General features: G+C 35.4%; 3 protein-coding genes across 3 annotated transcripts in view; all 3 read left to right on the forward strand.

The window, feature by feature from the left end:
- The window catches only part of LOC149476674 (uncharacterized), a 110,986-nt gene that overhangs the window by 46,684 nt on the left and 42,201 nt on the right, over positions 1–22,101 (forward strand). The gene's annotated exons all lie outside the window — the stretch shown is intronic.
- Positions 1–22,101, forward strand: part of LOC149476679 (putative ATP-dependent RNA helicase DHX35) — a 59,596-nt gene that overhangs the window by 174 nt on the left and 37,321 nt on the right. Inside the window, exon 2 of the mRNA XM_089711901.1 lies at positions 521–786. Coding sequence (XP_089568027.1) covers positions 521–786 — 266 coding nt within the window. The remainder of the gene's footprint in view (positions 1–520; positions 787–22,101) is intronic.
- Positions 16,201–19,518, forward strand: Cpes (Ceramide phosphoethanolamine synthase). The gene has a single exon (XM_089711926.1). It carries the CDS (start codon positions 16,849–16,851, stop codon positions 17,971–17,973), a length of 1,125 nt encoding a protein of 374 aa, XP_089568052.1. The 5' UTR covers positions 16,201–16,848; the 3' UTR covers positions 17,974–19,518.

Here is a 22,101-nt window from a genome sequence, read left to right on the forward strand (position 1 = left end):
TAATCTAAGAATCTTAATAATAATGGATTGTAAACACAAATCATAATAACAATATACCATCATAGTTAAAATAGTCATATAAGCTTGAAATATAACGGCAAATCGTAATACTGGATGTAGTCCCGTTTTGCAAGAATTAGTATCGCATTTTCGATCGCTTTGGCTTATCATTGTAGTGTGAAAGTGAAGTCCCATGTCCCCAAGTGGGGTAAGGCGCAGATGCATTATACATCAGTTTTACTGATCGATTTTCTTTAGGGACAAGTAGGTCAGCCTTCTGAGTCCTGCCAGACCGAGACATTTTTTTTATAAGCCTCTACCGGGAATCGAAACCATGACCCCGCGGTTCTACGCTCACGTGTCAACCACTATACCAAGGAGGCGGTCATCATTGTAGGGTCAAGGGGAAATAAACTCCAATCACCAAATCTGGCCACCTTATTCAAATAAAAGTGTATAATATCTGAAGATTTAAAGGATTGTGTAAACTGTAAAGTCAATTTTATCCATTTTTATCCAGGCGATGACAATCTATACCCAGTGAGGAACAAAAACGGAGAGATAGAAACACTAGTCAATCCAAACATTGACTCCGCATTAAGCATAGACAACGATTCCAAAACTAATGTTGTGTACAATCGTTACCATCACTTACCATTGGAGGCTCAACGACAAAAGTTACCAGTGTTCCAGTACAGAAATCATATATTGTATTTGATGGAGAGATATCAAACGCTGGTCTTGATTGGAGAAACGGGATGCGGCAAGTCTACACAAGTACCACAGGTAAGCTTTTGTTAATCTCTATAATCTGTGGCTGCCTATAGTATATATTTAGTACTTTTAATTCTATGTCCATAGTGGTTATATTCAGGAGTGAAAATGCTATATACACAGGTGTTTTTAAATAAAAAAAAGACGGGTTGCACTCCGGGAGTGCCAGCAGAAGTGAAGACTTGATTATTAACGTTCAGCATGTTTGATATTTTGGAATGGTATCCGTCTTACGCTTTTTCGATCAGGTCACGTGTCCTGACGCGATTTTAAGATTTTATACCCATTACAGAAAAAGTGCTCAACGCTGCTAAAGAAGTTTTCACTTCAAAAATGGATTAACTTATTGATAAAATAAACTTTTTCCTCTCTGGTTTGCATATTTCAAAGTGGTCTGTAGAATTTAAGACGTATATGCATTTACCATTGTATTTCTCCATTTAAGATATTATACCAAACTAAGTTATCAATAAGTATTTTACAGAATAAATTTGAATTAGAAGCTTACAGCTCATGTCAGTCCACCACCGGGTTCAATCTTTTGTTTGTAGTTATACAAATCTTTACCGTTTCTAAAAGTTACCTAAATTTGTGCCAAAATACATAAGCAATACAACCTGTAATTGGGCATAAATATGCTTTTTCCTCATTCCTCTTTAGGTATATAATTAAATTCGTAATTTTTGGTTTATCCAAAAACAAAACTTAACTGATAAGCAATGAAATCATATAAATATTGTTTACATATTATAAGATAAGAAAAAGCTAGTCAAAACGTTACTCATAACATTATTGCACGCCTCATAAGCGAAGCGTTGAGGTGGGTACTACTGTCACTTCGCGCAAAACATCTGATTTTTCAAACTTAAAATGTCTTTATGTATCATACATTGCACTTGTAAGATAATACATACACACACATATTAAGAAAAAACACTATTTTTAACGTTCATGATATTTTTGATGTCATTTTTGTTATTTAAACTAGTTAAAAAACAGTTTAAAAAAGTTCTGTCTTGGACGTCCGTGTGTCTGTATGTGCGGATCCTTTTTCTTGTTAACACGATAGCGACCGAAATACTTTACTAAACGAGTCTTTTTTTTTCTCTTACGCTTGAGTATGCTCAGGAATAGAACCCTTTCATTTTTCAGGGTCTGATTCGATGTGGTTTAATTGTTATTAAATAAACAAAAATAATAATTAATAAATATTTATTACAAAAAAAATTATGAGGCGTGCACTTTTGGATTTTCCAAATTATTTTAAGTTTATTTTGAAATAACTATTAAATTTATAATTTTACTAGCGGTCCGCCCCGGCTTTGCCCGTGGTTCCTATATGTTTAAACTATTCTATCTCTCAAGTTGGATCGAAATGCACATGGTGTGCGAATTTTATTATAATCGGTTAAGTGGTTTAGGAGTCCATTGAGGACAAACATTGTGACACGAGATTTATAGATATTAAGAAGAAAGATATCATTAAATATAACTTTTAATGCTATATTTGTAGCAAGTTAACATCACTATTCACTATGTTGTTTAAAATAATATTTACCTTCATAATAGAAACTTGGTAAATAATACCAAGTTCCAATTCATGCTTAATTAAATTTATAAACATTCAACTTATAACTACATATTTGGAACATCTCTGCTTATAAAATAGTCACGTATTTTATAAAGTGGTTTCGTTTTTTAGGGTTCTGTAGTTAAATGTTAGAGGTAATATTGCCTGGCCATATGATGCATATTATATATTTTTTTATTAATTATTTTAGGCATATTCTATAAAAAAAACCACAAATAACTTTATAACTTACTCAATACTACGTAAAACAAACTTATCTATTATTATAATATATAAAGCTACACTACCACTCACTCACTCACTGACATCGCTTTTCTCGGAAACTATGCGGAAAGTGGGGGGGATAACGACGTGATCGTGTAGAGGTGCGCCGAGCGACCAGAGGAAAAATATTGACATCTCCAACACCCTGGACAAGAGAGTGGACCCCTGGAGGTGCGCAAAAACGGTGACACCTGGAGGGGGGGTGTCGGAACAAAAAATGCTCAGAACTGGTGGCGATTACCAGGGGGGGTGGAAAAATGGGGATTTTCGCGAAAACAAGATGGCCGCCGTACTTTGCCAAAATCGCCGTTTATGAATCCTTACGTCTCAAATTTGGCACACGTGCTCTGTTCGAGCCGGCGAATCGATCGGTGCCCCGTTCGAGTGGCTCCGGGCTCCCGTTTCCGACTTTCATACATTTATTTATTTATTTATTTATTTATTAGACACACCAATAATGACTCAATTAATACAATATACAGAAATACATTAATAATTATTTCATAAACTGAATTGGCCATAAAGCAGGCGTATACAACAATTATAAAAAAAATGTCTTAAAATTTTTCAGTTTTAAAAGTTTAAAAATACATAATCAAATTTATCATCCATTGACGAAAAAACATAAAATTCATCACATAATTAAAAATTTATCAAGAATACATAACATGATTAAAATTTTGAAATTTGAAACGTCCATGAAATAAAAAATATATGACTAAAATTCAATTAAAACATGGCTAAAACACATAAAATACAAATTAATAAAAACACATAAAGCACATAAAATAAAATATGTCAAATACATCAAAAATACAACACAGTCACTGAATAAAATTTACTATTTTATTTTTAAAACTATAAAAATTATCGTGAAAGATGTCAATGTCAACGTTATTACTATGTTGTAAGCTATTTCTTTTATTGGTAACACTATTGTACGTTTTCATTAACCTATTAAATGGACTATTCTTTTTTAAATTAGTACGGGATAGACTTGGGCAGAAAGTACTAGAAACACCGTAACGTGGAATAGAGCGTGGAACTGACAAATTCAAATACATAATTAGGTTAGAGCTAAGGTTCCCATGAATAATTTTATGCAATGTATATAAATCGAGTAAACGACGGCGATTTTCCAAAGAGTTTAATTTAAAGTGATCCAGTCTATCTTTATAAGCTGCCCTATACGAAATACGGTGATCCTTAAAAGCTAAGTACTTTGTGAAAGCTTTCTGTAGGCGTTCAATGCGGCCTATATGAATTTGATAATGCGGATTCCAAATCGTACTAGCATATTCTAATAGACTACGAACTAGGGCACTAAATAGGCAAATTATCGTACTTGCTTGTCTGAAATCTTTTGTATTCCGTTTTATAAAACCTAACATCTGCCAAGCTTTAGAACATATATGATCAATATGGTTTGAAAAGTTTAGTTTTTTGTCAAATAATATACCTAGATCACGAACTACTGACACTTCCTTAACAGGTTTATGATTAATTGTGTAAGCTGATTTAAAAGAATTCTTTTTTCTAGAAAATTTTATGTGAAGGCACTTGTCAGCGTTAATCTCCATTTTATTATTCTTACACCAGACTTGAATAGCATTTATATCATGCTGCAGAAGATATGCGTCATCAGAATTGTTCACACTACGATAAAGTTTTAGGTCATCGGCAAAGATTGAGCAATTACTATAACTAATGCAGTTAGAAATGTCGTTGATAAAGATTAAGAAAAGAGTCGGGCCTAGGTGTGACCCTTGGGGAACCCCTGACGTCGCAATATATTCACGAGACCTGAATCCACCCATGGTCACCCTTTGAACCCTATGGCGAAGATAAGAATGAAACCATTGGATAAGAGTTCCGTGGAAGCCATAATTCTTCAATTTTACCAACAGTGTTGTATGGTCGACTTTGTCAAATGCACTGCTGAAGTCTGTGTATATGGCATCCGTTTCAGAGCCTCTGTCTAAGCATTCGGTGATATATGTTGAATAGTGCAGTAAATTTGACACTGTCGACCGATTTTTGCAAAATCCATGCTGAAAATCATTGATAAGGTTGCTAAAGTATGGAGTAACGGCGGATAGTACCAAGCGTTCAAAAATTTTTGAGAAAGTGTTTAGTAGAGAAACCGGACGGTAATTTTTGACATCATCTTTATCGCCTTTCTTGTAAATAGGGACGATATTTGCTGTCTTCCACGCGGTTGGAAAAATCGAAGACTCTAGGGATTTCTGAAATATGATTTTGAGCGGAAAGGAAAGATTATGGCTGGTTTTAATAATAAAAAATGGCGGGATTCCATCTGGTCCTGCGCCCTTACTAGGATCGAGGGAACGGAGCAATTTTAGAATATGGCTCTCAATTACCTCGATATCGTATATGGAGAATTGTGAATATATATCATTATCCGCGGTTAATACCTGCTGGTCACTACATGAAAATATTGAATTAAAATGAGAAGCAAAAAGCTCGGAAATGCCAGGTCCAGTATCGGAAGACAAATTACCTAATTTCATTCTTGCGGGAAAAGTCGACGAACAACCTCTACGACTTTTAATGAACGTCCAGAATTTTTTAGGATGATGCTGTATTGAAGCTTCTATACTAGTTATATAATCCTTATATTGAGATTTAATTAATTTATTAATTCTTTTACTCAGGATGCTGACTTCTAGATTGTCCCTAGGATTTTTATAGATTTTAAACCTTTTACGGATTTTTTCTTTTTCAGAGATTAGCTTTATAAGATCCTTTCTATACCAAATAGGATATTTTCGGCTTTTTGTTTTGTGGCTGGGAACGTGAAGATTAATTACATCATTTATCAAACTATAAAACTTTGAAACCATAACATTGACATCTTTACACGAAACCAATTCCTGTTCCCAGTTTATCTCTGACAGCTTGGAGTTAATCAAACAATAATCAGATTTAAAAAATTTACGACTTGCATATGGTTTGTTTATTAAATATTTAGATTTCGATAATGCTACATTAATTTTAATTGCCGGATGATGAGGGTCTAATCTAGCTAAGGGAACAGAAACCTTTGATACTTCAATCTGACAATTTCGGCCAAAAACTAAATCTAAAATTCGCTGGTTATGATTTTTAACATTATTAAATTGGAGTAAATCATTTTGAGACATGAAATCCACTAGAGACAAGCCAGATGAAGTATCATAGTTGCACGGGCGTAAATACATATCTGATTCCACCGTCCAGTCAATAAATCCCATATTAAAATCACCTATAACTATTGATTCACATGGATGCGATTGTATAGCATTACTTATATTTTCCAAAATACCATCTAATACATATGAACACACTGGAGGAGGTAAGTAAACAGCACATAGTAAGATATCCCTAGTTTTGCCCTCCGATATGCATTTCAATGAAACCCATAAATCTTCATATATACTTTCAAGGTGACGCATACGAACAGATTGAATTTGTTTAGATATAGCTATAATAACACCACCACCTCTCGTCTTTATAGATGCCGTAGATTGCCGGTCTCTTCTATATATATTATAATTTTCATTTAAAATCTCGTTATCAAATACTGAACAATCCAACCAAGTTTCCGTACCAATAATTATGTCGTATTCGGTTTGCAGTGACATTAACCTTATACCATCTAGTTTAGTTTTCATACCTCGAAAATTTTGATAATATATATTGAATGGTAAAATATTAAATATCGGACTTTTTCCTAGGGCAATGATACTATATTTTGTTAAGAGATTCGAAGTTCTTAATTTGTATGGGTTGAGATCGCTCATCCTTCCGGGTCAAAATTCTCCCGTTTCTTACCCAGACAAATTTTATACCTTTTTCCTTTGCAACGAGGCGTGTTTTAGCATGAAGGGACTTATAATATGGTGATAAATGTTCCGACACATAGATAGGAGTCTTATTTCCACCATAACCCAACAAACTAGAATTAATACGATCGTTTTGTGTGTTTTTATTAAACTTTGAAACAGCTGATATTATTCCATCCCGAACGTGTGTACTACGGAGCTTAAAAATAATAGATCTCGGTCTTTTATTAGAATCGTCGAGTTTTCTTACGCGTGTACATGTTATAATGTCGGATTCCTGAATTGGGTAGGAAACGATGGAGCAAAGCTGCTTCATTACAGAAATTAAATTTTCGGCTTTATTTTCAGGCAGTCCGTTCACCTCCACATTATTCTCACGTGCATGTTGTTCTAATAAATTAATGCGCATTGATAAATCGCTTACATTTGATTGCAATACAGAATTCTCTTTTTTCAAAATCGAAGTAGTATCTTGAATGTGTTTAAATTCACATTTCAATTGGTCATAGTCAGCGCATAAGAAATCTAAAGTCTTTTGAAAGTCATTTAAAACTGATAATTGGTCTCTGATCCCATTTAACTCCTTCGATATATAAGAATCGATTGATGCTTTAACAGCCTCATGCACTGCTGATTGAATTTCGCTTTTTATTAAGGATAATAAGTTCGGATCACAAATTGTTGACTTAGATTGGTTCTGCGCCGATTTCTTTCGGTGAGTAATGTTGTTTTGAATTATTTGCTCGTCATCTGAAGAGCTTGTACTTTTATGTGTAAGTGCATTTGAGCGAACCGGGGTATTTGAATTGTCACCTCTAGGAATCTTTTTATTGCGGCATGCCTGACAAGTCCATCCCCTTTTTTGCGATTCCGACATTAAGTTGAATTTCTTAAGGGGGATGTTAGCGCACAACAGATCGAAACGACTTGTGCAGTGTAGACAAGATAGGTATTCGAGACCACTGATGATATTTGGGCATGCACAACACGAGAGACCTTTATTATTAGAGGCCATATTTAATTTTTTATTATAAAAATTTTCCTTTTCCTCTCCTTATCCTTATATACCGTAAAATATTATGTGTGTTCTTGTTAAAGTAGATGATAGCAGAAAAAAAAGAAAAAAAAAAAAAAAAAAAATTTATGTGGTATTACGTGGGATCGAACCGTAGACTCCCGATTCTAATACCGATGCATGTTACACATAGCCAAACCAACCGTTGAGCGTTGAGTCAAATTACGCGATATTATTCTTCGGATTTTTTAATTTATTTTTATCAGTTATGACCGAGGGTAATAGAAAATTAATTTCATACACTTATAAAGTAAATTAATACTTCCACTAGCACAATTTCGCACTGTCTGCACTTTATATTGTTTATTGTGTAACAGGATTGATAAATAATGTAATCAATCGCAATAAGCCAGGTGAGTTCACGTATATCACACAATTTTAATCAACAATAACTCTCAGCCGATTCACCGACGTTTTATTATGTTTTGTTATGTTTTGGAAATATTTTCAAATTTAGGATGACAATTTGGAGACTCTTAACATGTTCCCTCAATAACAACACAACTTTAGAACACTTTATCTATTTATAAATAACAAATATTTAAGGACACAATGTTTACATGTCAGAATTTGACAGATGATGGAAATTATTAAGATACATTGGAAAATCCAACGGCCCGCGGAAACGGTGCGAGTTGGGTGGGGGGTGTCGGAACTAAAAGTGATCACCACCCTGGGACGCTACCAGGGAGCCATAGTGGGTCGCTCGATTTTGGAATTTTTCCATTTTTGGCGCAAACATAAAAACGTAAATTTAGACGAGGTGGCGCAACGGAGAAACACACCAATGATGCATTCATACTCGCCCAGCTCCCAGGATATCCAGAAAAATCCGAAATTTTGAACTTTCTCACAGCCCGCGGAGACGGTCAACGGCCCGCGCAAACGGTAGCAGCTACATCTGGGGTGCTCAAACTAAATGTGTAGTAGACCTCGAGCAATTACCACAGATAGTGAAAAAAATTCAAAATGGCGGAAAAAATGGCCGCCGCCATACAAATGCTAAAATGGCCATTGCTGGGCCGATCGCGCTGAAACTTGGCACAGGGGCTTTAATCGAGCCGCACATTAAGGTGGGATACTCATAATTGAATTTCCACCGCTGGTTTCCGAGTTTCATACAACGCGAAATTCGACGGCTCTCGGAAACGGCGCGAGATAGGTGTGGGGTGTAGAACTAAAAAATGATCAGGAAGATGGGGCGCTACCAGGGCAATGGAGAGATTTCAAATTGGACGCCATTTTTTTTTCAAAAATGGCCAATTTTTCAAAGCAAGATGGTGGCGCCGGTTACTTTACGATCGGTCTGAAAATTGACTTCTGTGCTCTAATCGGCCAGATATACAAAACTGCATACTCAGAATTTCTCTCCGACCCCCGGTTTCCATTTTCCATACATCACGAAATTCAATGGTTCTCTGAACCGGTGGCAGGTAGGTCGGGGTCGCGGAAGTAAAAAATGCTTCAAAACCTGGTCCGCTTCCAGGCACATAAAAATTTTTGGTAAAAAGCGAATTTTTTTTTTTCGAAAATTTTGTATGGAATTTTCCATAGTAGGAAGGGAAATTGAATAGCAACGGCAAAGGACGGCGCCGCGGGCGGCTTGCTGCCCGCACACAGCGCAACGGCGAAGGTCGACAGCCTCCCGGAGCAGAAAATATTTATTAACATTTGAACTACCGCACGAGCCAAGCGAGCGAAGCGAGCGAATCACGGCAGCGGCCAGCGTAAATATTCAAATAGGTAGCGAGGAGCGAAGCGACGAGCGAGTTAGGTTATCTTTTGAACTACCGCACTAGCCAAGCGAGCGAAGCGAGCAAGTCACGTCAGCGGCCGGCGTAAATATTCAAAGAAGTAGCGAGGAGCGAAGCGACGAGCGAGTTAGGTTAACTTTTGAACTACCGCACTAGCCAAGCGAGCGAAGCGAGCAAGTCACGTCAGCGGCCGGCGTAAATATTCAAAGAAGTAGCGAGGAGCGAAGCGACGAGCGAGTTAGGTTAACTTTTAAACTACCGCACTAGCCAAGCGAGCGAAGCGAGCAAGTCACGTCAGCGGCCGGCGTAAATACTCAAAGAAGTAGCGAGGAGCGAAGCGACGAGCGAGTGAGGTTACTTTTGAACTACCGTACTAGCCAAGCGAGCGAAGCGAGCATGTCACGTCAGCGGCCGGCGTAAATATTGAAATAGGTAGCGAGGAGCGAAGCGACGAGCGTGTTAAGTAAACTCTTTAACAATTTATTATGAAAAATGAAAAGTCACTGCCCGCTATCGATTAGACACCTCAAAGTAATTTATAAACAGTTTCGACTGACTGTAGAATCGCTGTTAGCAGATGTAACAAATGGACAGGAAATTCGAATGCATTTTCAAATGACTGAAGATTTCTGCCCTGGGATGAGCCGCGAGCTGCTTGCAGCTCGCGCACCAAGCACCCTCGAAGGTAGACAGCCCCCCGGAATAGAAAATATTTGAATGGGAAATTTATAAGCACTTCCGATTGATTGTGGAATCGCTGTTAGCAGATATTAACAAATTGACGGGGAATTTTTATGCATTTTCAACTGACTGAAGATTTCTGCCCTGGGATGAGCCGCGAGCTGCAAGCAGCTCGCGCACCACGCACCCTCGAAGGTAGACAGCCCCCCGGAATAGAAAATATTTGAATGGGAAATTTATAAGCACTTCCGATTGACTGTGGAATCGCTGTTAGCAGATATTAACAAATTGACGGGGAATTTTTATGCATTTTCAACTGACTGAAGATTTCTGCCCTGGGATGAGCCGCGAGCTGCTTGCAGCTCGCGCACCACGCACCCTCGAAGGTAGACAGCCCCCCGGAATAGAAAATATTTGAATGGGAAATTTATAAGCACTTCCGATTGACTGTGGAATCGCTGTTAGCAGATATTAACAAATTGACGGGGAATTTTTATGCATTTTCAACTGACTGAAGATTTCTGCCCTGGGATGAGCCGCGAGCTGCTTGCAGCTCGCGCACCACGCACCCTCGAAGGTAGACAGCCCCCCGGAATAGAAAATATTTGAATGGGAAATTTATAAGCACTTCCGATTGACTGTGGAATCGCTGTTAGCAGAAAATTATAAATGGACTTGGAATTCTAACACATTTTCTAATGACTGCCCTATTGCTTCAACCCAGGGGCAAAAGGGGCTCGCGGGCTGCTTGCAGCCCGCGCACAACGCACCAGCTAGTACTAATATTATAAAGCTCTAGTTTGTTTGTTTGAACAATGAACATGCTTATCTCAGGAACTACTAGTCTCATTTGAAAAATCCGAGTTTTATTTTGCATCCGTTTCACTGATCGATTTTATTTACGAAGAAGTTGGTATTTTAACTACCAGCCCCCCTAGTCAAGTGGCTTTCTGTTAGCGTAGCGTTCAATAGAATAGACTACGAATGTATGAGATTGACGTAGGCTGTAGATACGTTTATCTGGAATTTTCAGCAAATCTTTCAAATCTATTGTTACTGAGTTAAAATTAAAATTTTTTAGATATTTACTTTTTCATAATTTCGTTTAAGTAGGTTTATTTTAAGTTGATATTTTTGTTTTCGCGTTATTTTTAGTTTTAAAGAAGTGATTTTCAATTCTAAAATAAAGATTCATAGATTTTTGAGGCATAGTAAGTGTTGGTACGTAAGGTAAGGCTCCGTAACTTACCTTACGTAGCGACACTTACTTGGCTGCTAGTGATGTGCTAATTTTTCAAGGCTTATACAATTTTTCACAGTATATAAATTTTTATCTAAACACGTTTTACAGTTTTTTTTGTTTTCAGCTAAGTAATATACCTAGTAAGCGTAATGTACATATGACTGAACATCACAATTCACAAACAATAACAATATTTCTTAAAATGTTAGGAATTGAAACCGTTAAATATAAATATAATATTATATAATCTTAGGTAGGTTAAGGTACCTATCTTTTTTTAAATAATAAAGAAGGAACTTTTAAAACTGCTTGATTTTAATTTAAAAACTGTTTTCATGAATAAATCGCATCCTTTTAAATAACACAAACATTAGAATATTTATAATTTTATACACGTAACGATTTAGGTATCAAAACATAAAGCTATTAAGTATAAAGATTTAAGGGCGCGTATAAAGTCAAATCACCAATCAACTTTTAGTTGATACGTGTAGTATTCAAGACCAAATATAAAAAATAAAATATATGTAAAACTTGATGATATTTTCGATTATATTGTCAGATCAAAAACATAAAATATTGAAATTGACTCGATAGAAAAAATTCACGAAGTTACCTCTAAATTTCACACTTTTACGTTTTTTACTGGACATGGTAATACTTATTATGATTTTTTTTTTCATAAACAATTATATTAAAACATTTGCAAGATATTTGTCAGAGCATTTTGTGTAATTACTTTTAGTTTTGGTTTAATCACGATAAAACACTTTTGGCGCTTACTATATTTTTAATTACGCAAGAAATCATCTTCCATCGCACGTTCCGGGAGCTAAAAACATAATTCTATTTCATACATCAGACGCTATCGCTCCGTTGAGACGAGTAGACCACGCTAAAATTGCTGCGCCGTGGCCCGTGTTTTATAATTACGCCGAATATTGATTTGTTGAAAATGGTAAACAACAAAATGAAAAGACTTAAGAAACGAGAACTAAAGAAGATTCAAATTGAAAAGATAACTAAATGTCGAAGGTAATAATGTATATAATGTATAATAAAATAAATAATAAATAATAATAATAAGTATATTAATAAATAATAATTATAATATAAAAAGATAAGTCTTGATTTACCTATTTGAGAAAGTTTAGTTTCTGTAAAATAATTTCCGCGGGCTGAGTATTGACGCGATAGCAGCAGCAACTATAGATAGGTAAATAAAATTCATAGTGGTAGGTACCTAATTCTTACAGTCGCGGTGCAATCAATCAAGTCAAGAAAGATTTATATTATTATTATTACTATAGGCAGATCCTATGTTCGCTCCAGTAAATAATAATATAAATAATATGTAAACCGGTTGTGAATAGTACATATATATTATATTTACAATCTGTATTAGATAATCATACATAACATCTATACATAGGTATAACAAATTCGTACGAAAGTCAAAACTGTACTTACATTGAATAGGTATTTTTTTATAATATACATATGTATATGTATATGTCACGGCTAAAGGTAGGTGAGAACATAAACTTAAGATTAGCCGGCTAAACTTAGGTTTATTTTCGACGAGGTGTTAATGTTAGTTTGTTCTATCTTTAGCCGGCTAAACTTAAGTGTAACCGCAGGCCCGTGGCTAAAAATGTCGGGGTGGGTAGATTTGGTTAGCGCCGGGCCGGTGGAGGGCTTGAGGGGCCCGCACAGTGCCAGAAAACACTCGCCCTGTTCCTTACATGTATTATAGTAACCAAATCTACCCACCCCGACTCAGGGCAGAAAGCTGGTGGCTAGGTTAGGTTAGGTTAGAACTCTTAAGACCCGCACGAGCCGAGCGAGCGCAGCGAGCGTGCTGCGGCAGCAGCCGGCGAAGTGCCAGAAAACACTCGCCCTGTTCCTTACATGTATTATAGTAACCAAATCTACCCACCCCGACATTTTTAGCCACGGGCCTGCGGTTACACTTAAGTTTAGCCGGCTAAAGATAGAACAAACTAACATTAACACCTCGTCGAAAATAAACCTAAGTTTAGCCGGCTAATCTTAAGTTTATGTTCTCACCTACCTTTAGCCGTAACATATATATATAATATATTCATAATCTGTATTACATAGTAATATGTAGTACATATCTATACATAAATATAGTTTTTAGAATTTTTGTATGTCTGTCTGTATGTATGTCTGGGCTCTAATTTTGGTGCAGATATAGCTTGAGACCTGAGAAAGGTCATAGGATGAGTTTTATCCCGTAAATAAAAAAAACTGTCTGTGTTTGTCTGTTTGTTTGTACACGCTAATCTCCGGAACTACTGGACGGATTTGAATGAAAGTTATTTTGTTGTGTAGGTACTATTATATTATCCGGGAAATATAAAATAATAATTTATTTTGAAAACTGAAACACCTGATGCAGAACCGCAACAGACCACCTAAACTATAGATTCATTTTTACAAAGACACTTTTTATACTTAGTTATGTAGGTACCTAATTCCTACGGTCGCCTTGCAAATGCAATCAATCAAATTGACCCTGTTTGAAAGTAATTTACTAATTTCACAGAACAATTTTAAATTTGGAAAATGTGGACCCTCACTCTCAACCTGTGTCTACTGACTATTGCCACGCAGAAAAAAATACTCCAGAAAGGTACCTGCTAAAGTTACCAGCTCTCGATAAAATAATACGTAAATTTCGAAGAACTTTGTAATATTTTATAAAGGATAATTTTTATTTTTATTTTTAGAATAATTGCTGAGTCGAAAAATGTCGTACAATCTAATAGTCCATTGAATAAAAAGTTCTAGAGTGCGTGAGTTAGTAACGTAAGATGTTTCTTCGGAAACATGTCAAGAGCCCTAGGTAATAAACATACTAAAACCCCGGGCCACTAGGAGGAGCCCCGGAGTGGGGGGAGGGGGAAAATGGGTCCATTTTTTCATTTTTCGCTTAAATCTCAAAAACGGTACATGTTAGAGAAAAACTTTCAAGGAAAAGTTGAAAGGCCATAAAATTATCTACAAGTTGTACCTGAATCATTTTTTCCTATATCCTACCGTTTCTGAGTTATACGCAGTAAAACATGATTTTGGCTCAAACAATTTCCACATCAATCGATCAAAAAATATTTCTTTCTTCCAAAAAACTCAAAAGTGTAACTTGTGACCGGTACTGATAGATTGCTCTTAATTAGGTCTATAATTGGTAAAATAAACACATTCCTCCATGGAAGCCTTTAGGAGGAATCGATTGTCAAAATATTATATTAGGGCAGTTTGAGTTACTGAACTTGATCTTTTTATTTTTTTCTTCCAAAAAACTCATAAGTGCAACTTGTGACCGGTACAGATAGATTGCTCATAATTAGGTCTATCATTGATAAAAATACCAGATTCCACCATGGAGGCGTTTACGGGGAATTGAATTTTATTAGGGTAGTTAGTTAAAAAGTTCATGTATCGTAACTACCCTAATAAAATTCAATACCTCCTAAAGGCCTCCATGGTGGAATCTGGTATTTTTATCAATGATAGACCCAATTATGAGCAATCTATCTGTACCGGTCACAAGTTGCACTTTTGAGTTTTTTGGAAGAAAAAAATAAAAAGATCAAGTTCAGTAACTCAAACTGCCCTAATATAATATTTTGACAATCGATTCCTCCTAAAGGCTTCCATGGAGGAATGTGTTTATTTTACCAATTATAGACCTAATTAAGAGCAATCTATCAGTACTGGTCACAAGTTGCACATTTGAGTTTTTTGGAAGAAAGAAATATTTTTTGATCGATTGATGTTGAAATTGTTTGAGCCAAAATCATGTTTTACTGCGTATAACTCAGAAACGGTAGGATATAGGAAAAAATGATTCAGGTACAACTTGTAGATAATTTTATGGCCTTTCAATTTTTCCTTGAAAGTTTTTCTCTAACATGTACCGTTTTTGAGATTTAAGCGAAAAATGAAAAAATGGACCCATTTCCGCCCTCCCCCCACTCCGGGGCTCCTCCCAGTGGCCCAGGGTTTTAGTATGTTTATTACCTAGGGACTCTTGACATGTTTCCGAAGAAACATCTTACGTTACTAACTCACGCACTCTAGACCCCCCTTGGAGGGACTCATTCAATGGACTATAACCAAATTAATCAAAATAAAGTTCTGGAGGAATGTGTGTCGTCGACTGCGTATGTTTATTTAAAAATAGTATCTATACTCGCTATTTCGACAGACTTTTTTTACGGATTCGTGCTCTATACTGTTTCCCTAATATTGTTTTTTTTTTTATATATTAAATACAGACAGTTTTTTTATTGTTTTATAATATGTATAGATTATCATTAATAATTATAAACAAATAATAATAAAAAGACATATTACATAATTTGTGATGATTTCAACTTCACTGTTTTATACAATTATTTTAGACAACATACCTACTAACTACCGAAAATACGCGTTGAACGAGCGAAGAATATTGTGTATAATTTAGCGTGCGATGAACTTTACGTACGTTGGATGAGCCGGGTGTATGAGGGTATTGTGAGGGCGCGCGGCATGGCGCGTAATGGGCGAGGCTTAATCGTAGAATTATCTGGCTTTATACGCCCTCTTAATAATAATTTATAGAAATTTTATAACAAAAAAATAATAAAAAGTTCAGAGGTTCTAAAACTTTTTTGCTAATCTCTTAAAATTTATTTGAACTCAATTAAAAGATAAAAATAACATTAACTGATAATCTAATCTTACCTTAAAAGCAATAAATTTATTGCAACTTTAACTCCCAATTGAATAAACAAATGCATTGTGATTCAGCTTTTAATTTAACAACTGCACAAACAAGTCGTTAAAGAGATAAATTTCCGAAACGGCGAATGTATAATGAATTTAATACCGTATTGGCGCGTAATCTCTGGCTTAGCCGAAAGCATTATAAGGTCAACGTTTGACACATGTTCGAAGGGGAGCAAACCCGCCCAGCGTCTATTTGTTTAGACTTGAGAAGCTGTCATTCAGACGCCAGTCGCGGTGGTGTGCGCACGCGTGGTACCGCAGTTCGTCCGTTGTTTTTAACGAATCCATATTATGTAAACATTGGAGGTTCACGTGCAAGCACAGTTAAATAAACTGTTGAAGCCTCTTGTTCGCGGTTGAATAACAGTGCGGGCCGATTGATACGATTGTTTTCATATTTTATCCGCTCTGTGTGACTCGACATCGATTTTACGTTTTCGAAGTCAAGTATAATAAAATGCGGTTTCGTTTTACGAGTTTCGTGCTTCGCAGAGGAATGCGCCGAGCGATAGTGACAAAAAGTTGTGCACCTCGAGTTTATGTGATATTATAATTCACCGTTGGAATGCTTGTTTACAATCTCTAACTTTTAGTTTACGGCGAGTTTCCACGAAAGTTCGATGGTGATTTATAAATAGATTGTGTGGGGTTTCGTAACCCGCGTGGGTTACTAAATGTGAACGAAATCTGGATATTGTGTAAATCTTTGTTTTTGTGCGCCCACTGTGAAGCATTGCAAGTTTTAGTCATAACTCGTGTTAATCGCGTCCTTGACTAGAAATAAATCTGCACATGCGTAAACGTAACCGTAACTATATATGATCAAGATGATGTGGCCTTCCTCTCAAGCGAGCAAAATCCTAACTCTACTATTGTTCATCGTCGTAGTATACTGTCTATATATGGACACTTTACTGTACTTACGAATACAGAAGTACAATTTAGATATATTCGAACATAATGAGAATATCACGCAAGAATCGTCGACGCACAAGACGATAGTGCCTCTGCGGAATTATGAAGACGAAACTTGGATACCGTGCACCATAAACCCTTTATGTCACCCGACCGTGAAAGCGCTAATGGTCGATCACATAAACCATTACATATACGGGCCACTGTGCTCGATACTCGACATGGCGCTCGGTATATCCGAGAAAATGTTATTTTTAACGCCAAACATGATATCGTTCTCTCATGTGGTTATCGCTTTAATAGGCGCAAAGTTACTGACCTGTCAAAATTTGGCTGCCAGGCGCGTTGGCATAGTTTTATTCCAAATAAGAATGTTCTTGGACGACTTAGACGGTCACGTAGCAAGGGAGAGAAAGCATATAAAAGGGGAACGATCAGAAGTTGGTACTCTGGGTTACTGGGTTGATGGTATATGCGATTTGATTGGTGTAATATTCATGATGGTGGGAATATTGCTTTATCTAAAGAATAATCCGCCCAGAAGGGGTTACAAAGGCACTCCAGTGAGCACTTTACCTTACCACCAGTTAAAGGAAATAAACTCGAGCGAAGACATCGAGAAGGATCACACGACTGAAGGTATTTCGTACAAAACCAAAGTGTCCTTCCAGAGGATCGTCCAGGTGCTCGGGCTGTTCTCTGGCCAAATGGTTCTATCTTCTTTAGCGTGGAATAGATATATAGATTTATACCAAACTATGCTTGAAAATAGTGCAGACTACGATATGTTTAGACGGGAGATGGCGTTTAAGTCTAGTAAGTTTTTTATCGCGACTGGTGTGTGGAGGGTTGTGAATCCACACAGTTATTTACACCTTCTGTCCTTGGCCGTGTTCTGTGATAAAACCTGGTGTTTCTTGAATGCTGTCCACTACAGTGGGTACATAGTTTTGGTAGTGACAGCCGCTGCGTCCGAGTATTTGGTGGAAAACATTCGTCGGTTTGTCGTTAACGGTATGGATGTGTGAGCCTGTTAGAGGAAGTGTTCGGTTTCAATGTAAAGCATACGTCCATGGTAGGAAGTCTGTTATACGGAGTCTCAGGTAGATATTGAAAGAACTGCCTTATTCGCCTTTCTATACGCGGTTCTCATATTTTCTATCGATATTGACGTGGCCATATTTAATAATTTATGAGTAATGAACTTCCTTGCATTGTTGTTATTGTAATAACAGACAGCAGCGATGTATTGACACCTACTTGTCAAAATAATTATTAAAACAATGTTGGCAATGGTAATTGTTTAAACGTTTTTAGTGAGGTCATGGCCTCTTTAACGCTATTTCTATAGTAAGTATTTTAAATTATCTGTCTCGCGCAATAACGATAATCTTTAAATACGTTCCAAATTCAAATGTTTGTTAATTCAAAAACTGTCTAAACGAAAGTTGTATAACTGTCTCATATTATTGAGAACTAAAGAAAGTGACAGTAGAACTCTTATTGCGCTCATCAAGTTAAAGTTAATTTGTAAAGTCGATGTCAATGATCGTTGTTGAACTAAAACCTAATTTAAAATAAAAAATAAAAATATTGTGATATTGTCTGTAGGAATCCGTTGTGCCAATACAATGGGATGCATTTTGATAAAACTCTAGTAACGGTGCATTAACATCAAACGAACAAGGAGATAGAGTTAGAGCATTCTTTCGTGATCTTTCAGTGTAAACGAAATCTCGCATTCAGTGTTGTAAGTTATTCAGTATTAGAACATTGCATAGAATATTTTCGAACGCGCTAAGAACAACGAAAGAATGCTCTACGCCTGTTTATATTAGAAGAATTTGACATAGTTAGAATGGGTGTTCGCTTGTTTGATGTGAATGCACCGTAAAATGACTGATTTTTGTAGATGGTACTATTTTTGAGGTAAATGTTTTATACACTTGGTAATTTGAATTATGATTGAAGTCAATGAACTACTTTAAATAATTTTAAAAATGTAAGCTACACACGACACACCTATACATATTCTAACATCACTACATTATTACGTATACGTGTATGGATTTGGAAACCAGTTATTATGTTAATATTGATTATTATCAGCAATATATTATTATGTTATCCGATTAATAATAATACTTATTATTTGTGATTAGACGGTAATATCCGAAACTAATCAACTGATATAAATTAAACTTAATTTGAAATAACTAGAGCTTTTTATAAATGAACTAGCTTACCCGAAAAACGTTGCCCTGTCAGGACCGTTTTATAATAGAGGAAGTAAAATAATTTATGACCTATTCTCAGATCTACGGAATATGCAGAAAAAATAATTGTACAAAAAGCGGTCGAGCCGTTTCGAAGGACCTTGGTTACAAACACTGTGACAATTTTTTTAGAATGAATGAACGAATTTAAAATATAAGTTCAGTTCACATACAACTAAATAGAGCATAAAAACACAATTAAATTGGTTAGATAAAATCTATTTATAAAACAGGATGGCAACATAATTTTGTACATATTTTAGAAAATAAATATTATACTTGATTTAAACATTTTCTTATAACTAGGGATGTAACGATACATGATTTTGCCGATACGATACCGATACCGATATTTGTAGTAATGTATCGGCGATACCGATACCGATACCGATATCGATGGCTTGGTAGAAAAATAAATAGTGAATTATGCATAAAAAGTTACCAAAATTTAACAGAGACAACTGTTAATCGTATTCTTTTAAATAAAAATGCCAAATCAAAAAACAACAAAACCATTTATTTTAGTATTATTATTTTACGAAGTCAGTTAAACTTTAAGTAATACACATACAATCAGTACCTAATAAAAGTTTACTATTGGTAGAGTTTTTTCAGAAAACAAAGTGCGCACGCACGGGCGGCCTCCCGCATCGTTTATTGGGCGCGGGTTTTTGAATTATTTGATATCAAAAAAATTGGTTGTTTGTAAAGTAGGTTTACGATCGAGATGTTTACGTGATAACATAATGCAGTGGCAGCGCTCGAGATGAAACGGGAGATCGGTCCGTCTCTCCCTCGTTATACCTGCGATCGCGCTCGTGAGGTTTTGGTGTGACACAAGTTTATGAACATGTCACCCGACTAAAACGATTTTAAAAACGTTATCACGTTAAAAATTAAAAAAATTCAAAATTATTTATTTCTTTCCTTTACATAAACAAATTTGTGATTGGAACACTCCTATAGTCTGTCCACTATAAGAATTGCTTTTTGACAGCTCGACGGGTGATACCAGAAGTGATGTTCAAAAGATTATCGATTGTGATACCATTTCAATTATAAATTCAAAATATTATCATAAATCGGATCAGGTACGTAAATAATAATTACAACGTAAACGTACTAATAAGATATGTTATAATGTGACCACATATCTATGCATTGTATGTTAAAACTAAACTAAACTAATATTTTATTATTTATTGGTTTCTATCTTACAATTTGGTTGTCTTTACGGTTAAATTATATAACATAATAGAAGAGTTTTTCTGTATCGGATATATTTTACAGAGTATTTCTATCGATAATTATAATCTATCGACCCATCATTGAATAATTCTGTGTAGACATCACTAAGTGGGCGGGACCTGCCCATGAAGTACGATAATTATTTGTATGACATTTTAACATAAACTCAAACTCAAACTCAAACATTCATTTATTCAATTAGACTACTATTTAGTAGCACTTTCGAATCGTCATTACATAAGTATTTTTAACATTTACCACCATAGACAATACAATCCTACATAGGCGTGAAGCTGTCAAAAAGCAAATAATATAATGGACAGAGTATAGTAAGCAAATAAAATGCTTGTGTCAGGAGGTTCCGCTCTTCCTTAACACTATTACAGAAACAGAAATAAAACAATATGAATGAATACAATGCAAAAACATAAAAGAAAAGAAAGAATTTAATAAAAAAATATCGGTATCGGTTGATTTATTATCGGCGATACCGATATATCGTTTTGCCGATATATCGGTATCGGTATCGGTATCGTTACATCCCTACTTATAACATTAGCGTAAAAGTAATAAAATTGAAATCGTGTTCACGCTTCTGAAATAAATATATGTATTTTATTATTTCAGATAAAGTTTATAACGATGTTAATCAAATTACCAAGACAATACTAAAAGTACGGGCTTTACAAAAATTATATTAAAAATCCGGCTGTCAATAATTCTAAAAACATATAACAAAAAAAAATGTGTGCGTGTACTAGTGTACACACGTAAGAAGTGAAACTTCTTTATGACCTTATTTTACAAAAAATAATTTACTATTTGCAACTTTACAGAAATACGTCAATCACGCGTGGTAGGGATAAGAAAAAGATGGCGCGTAACGGAAAAATGTCACACGTAACTGAAAAAATGTTACACTAATTTTTTTTCCAACCCCGATAGAGAAGTTTCACTTCAAAAAATTTGTTTCAATTAGGTGTAGGTAATTTGCCGAGTTTAGTTTAAAAGTGTAAAAAGTAGCTTTTTATTTTTAATGAATACAATAAGCTTTGATATTAGTGCTTATCACTTATCACTTATCAGTATGATTGTAAAAACCTAAAACATGATGTCAGCGTTTACGCCGTTAATATACATATTACACTAGCGGTCCGCCCCGGCTTCGCCCGTGGTCGGTGGTACATATTTCGCAATAAAAGGTAGCCTATGTTCTTTCTCAGGGTCTAAAGATTATCTGTGCCAAATTTCATTAAAATCGGTCTAGTAGTTTATGCGTGAAAATCATACATACATAATTACAAACCTTTCCTCTTTATAATATTAGTATAGATAATGGGTGAGGTTTTAGAAGCACTGTCTAGTAAAAAAAATAAAGTACTTATGTTTTTTGCAATTTTCGTTTGAAAGGTCATATGACCTTGAGTTTTCAGAGCTATATCTTTTAAGAAATTTTATCTAAACCGGCGCTGTGGTTTAGTTTTAACAGACGGACAGACTTTCGAATTTACTTAATTAATTACCTACGGCTTGTAATATTTTAATAATAAAAATAAATTGCCAAGTGTATAAAATATTTGTTTCAATGGAGGGGGTAAATAATGTAGTTAGAAAGGATTGTTAGTTAATTGC

Source organism: Colias philodice, chromosome 27, assembly GCF_061535455.1.
Source record: "Colias philodice isolate Cphi_HAF_F1 chromosome 27, ilColPhil1 Martin Lab GWU primary, whole genome shotgun sequence".
Taxonomy (NCBI): Eukaryota; Metazoa; Arthropoda; class Insecta; order Lepidoptera; family Pieridae; genus Colias; species Colias philodice.

What these genes read in the sequence shown, in the direction of transcription:
- Cpes (XM_089711926.1), top strand. Translation starts at nt 16,849, where the DNA reads ATGATCAAGATGATGTGGCCTTCCTCTCAAGCGAGCAAAATCCTAACT.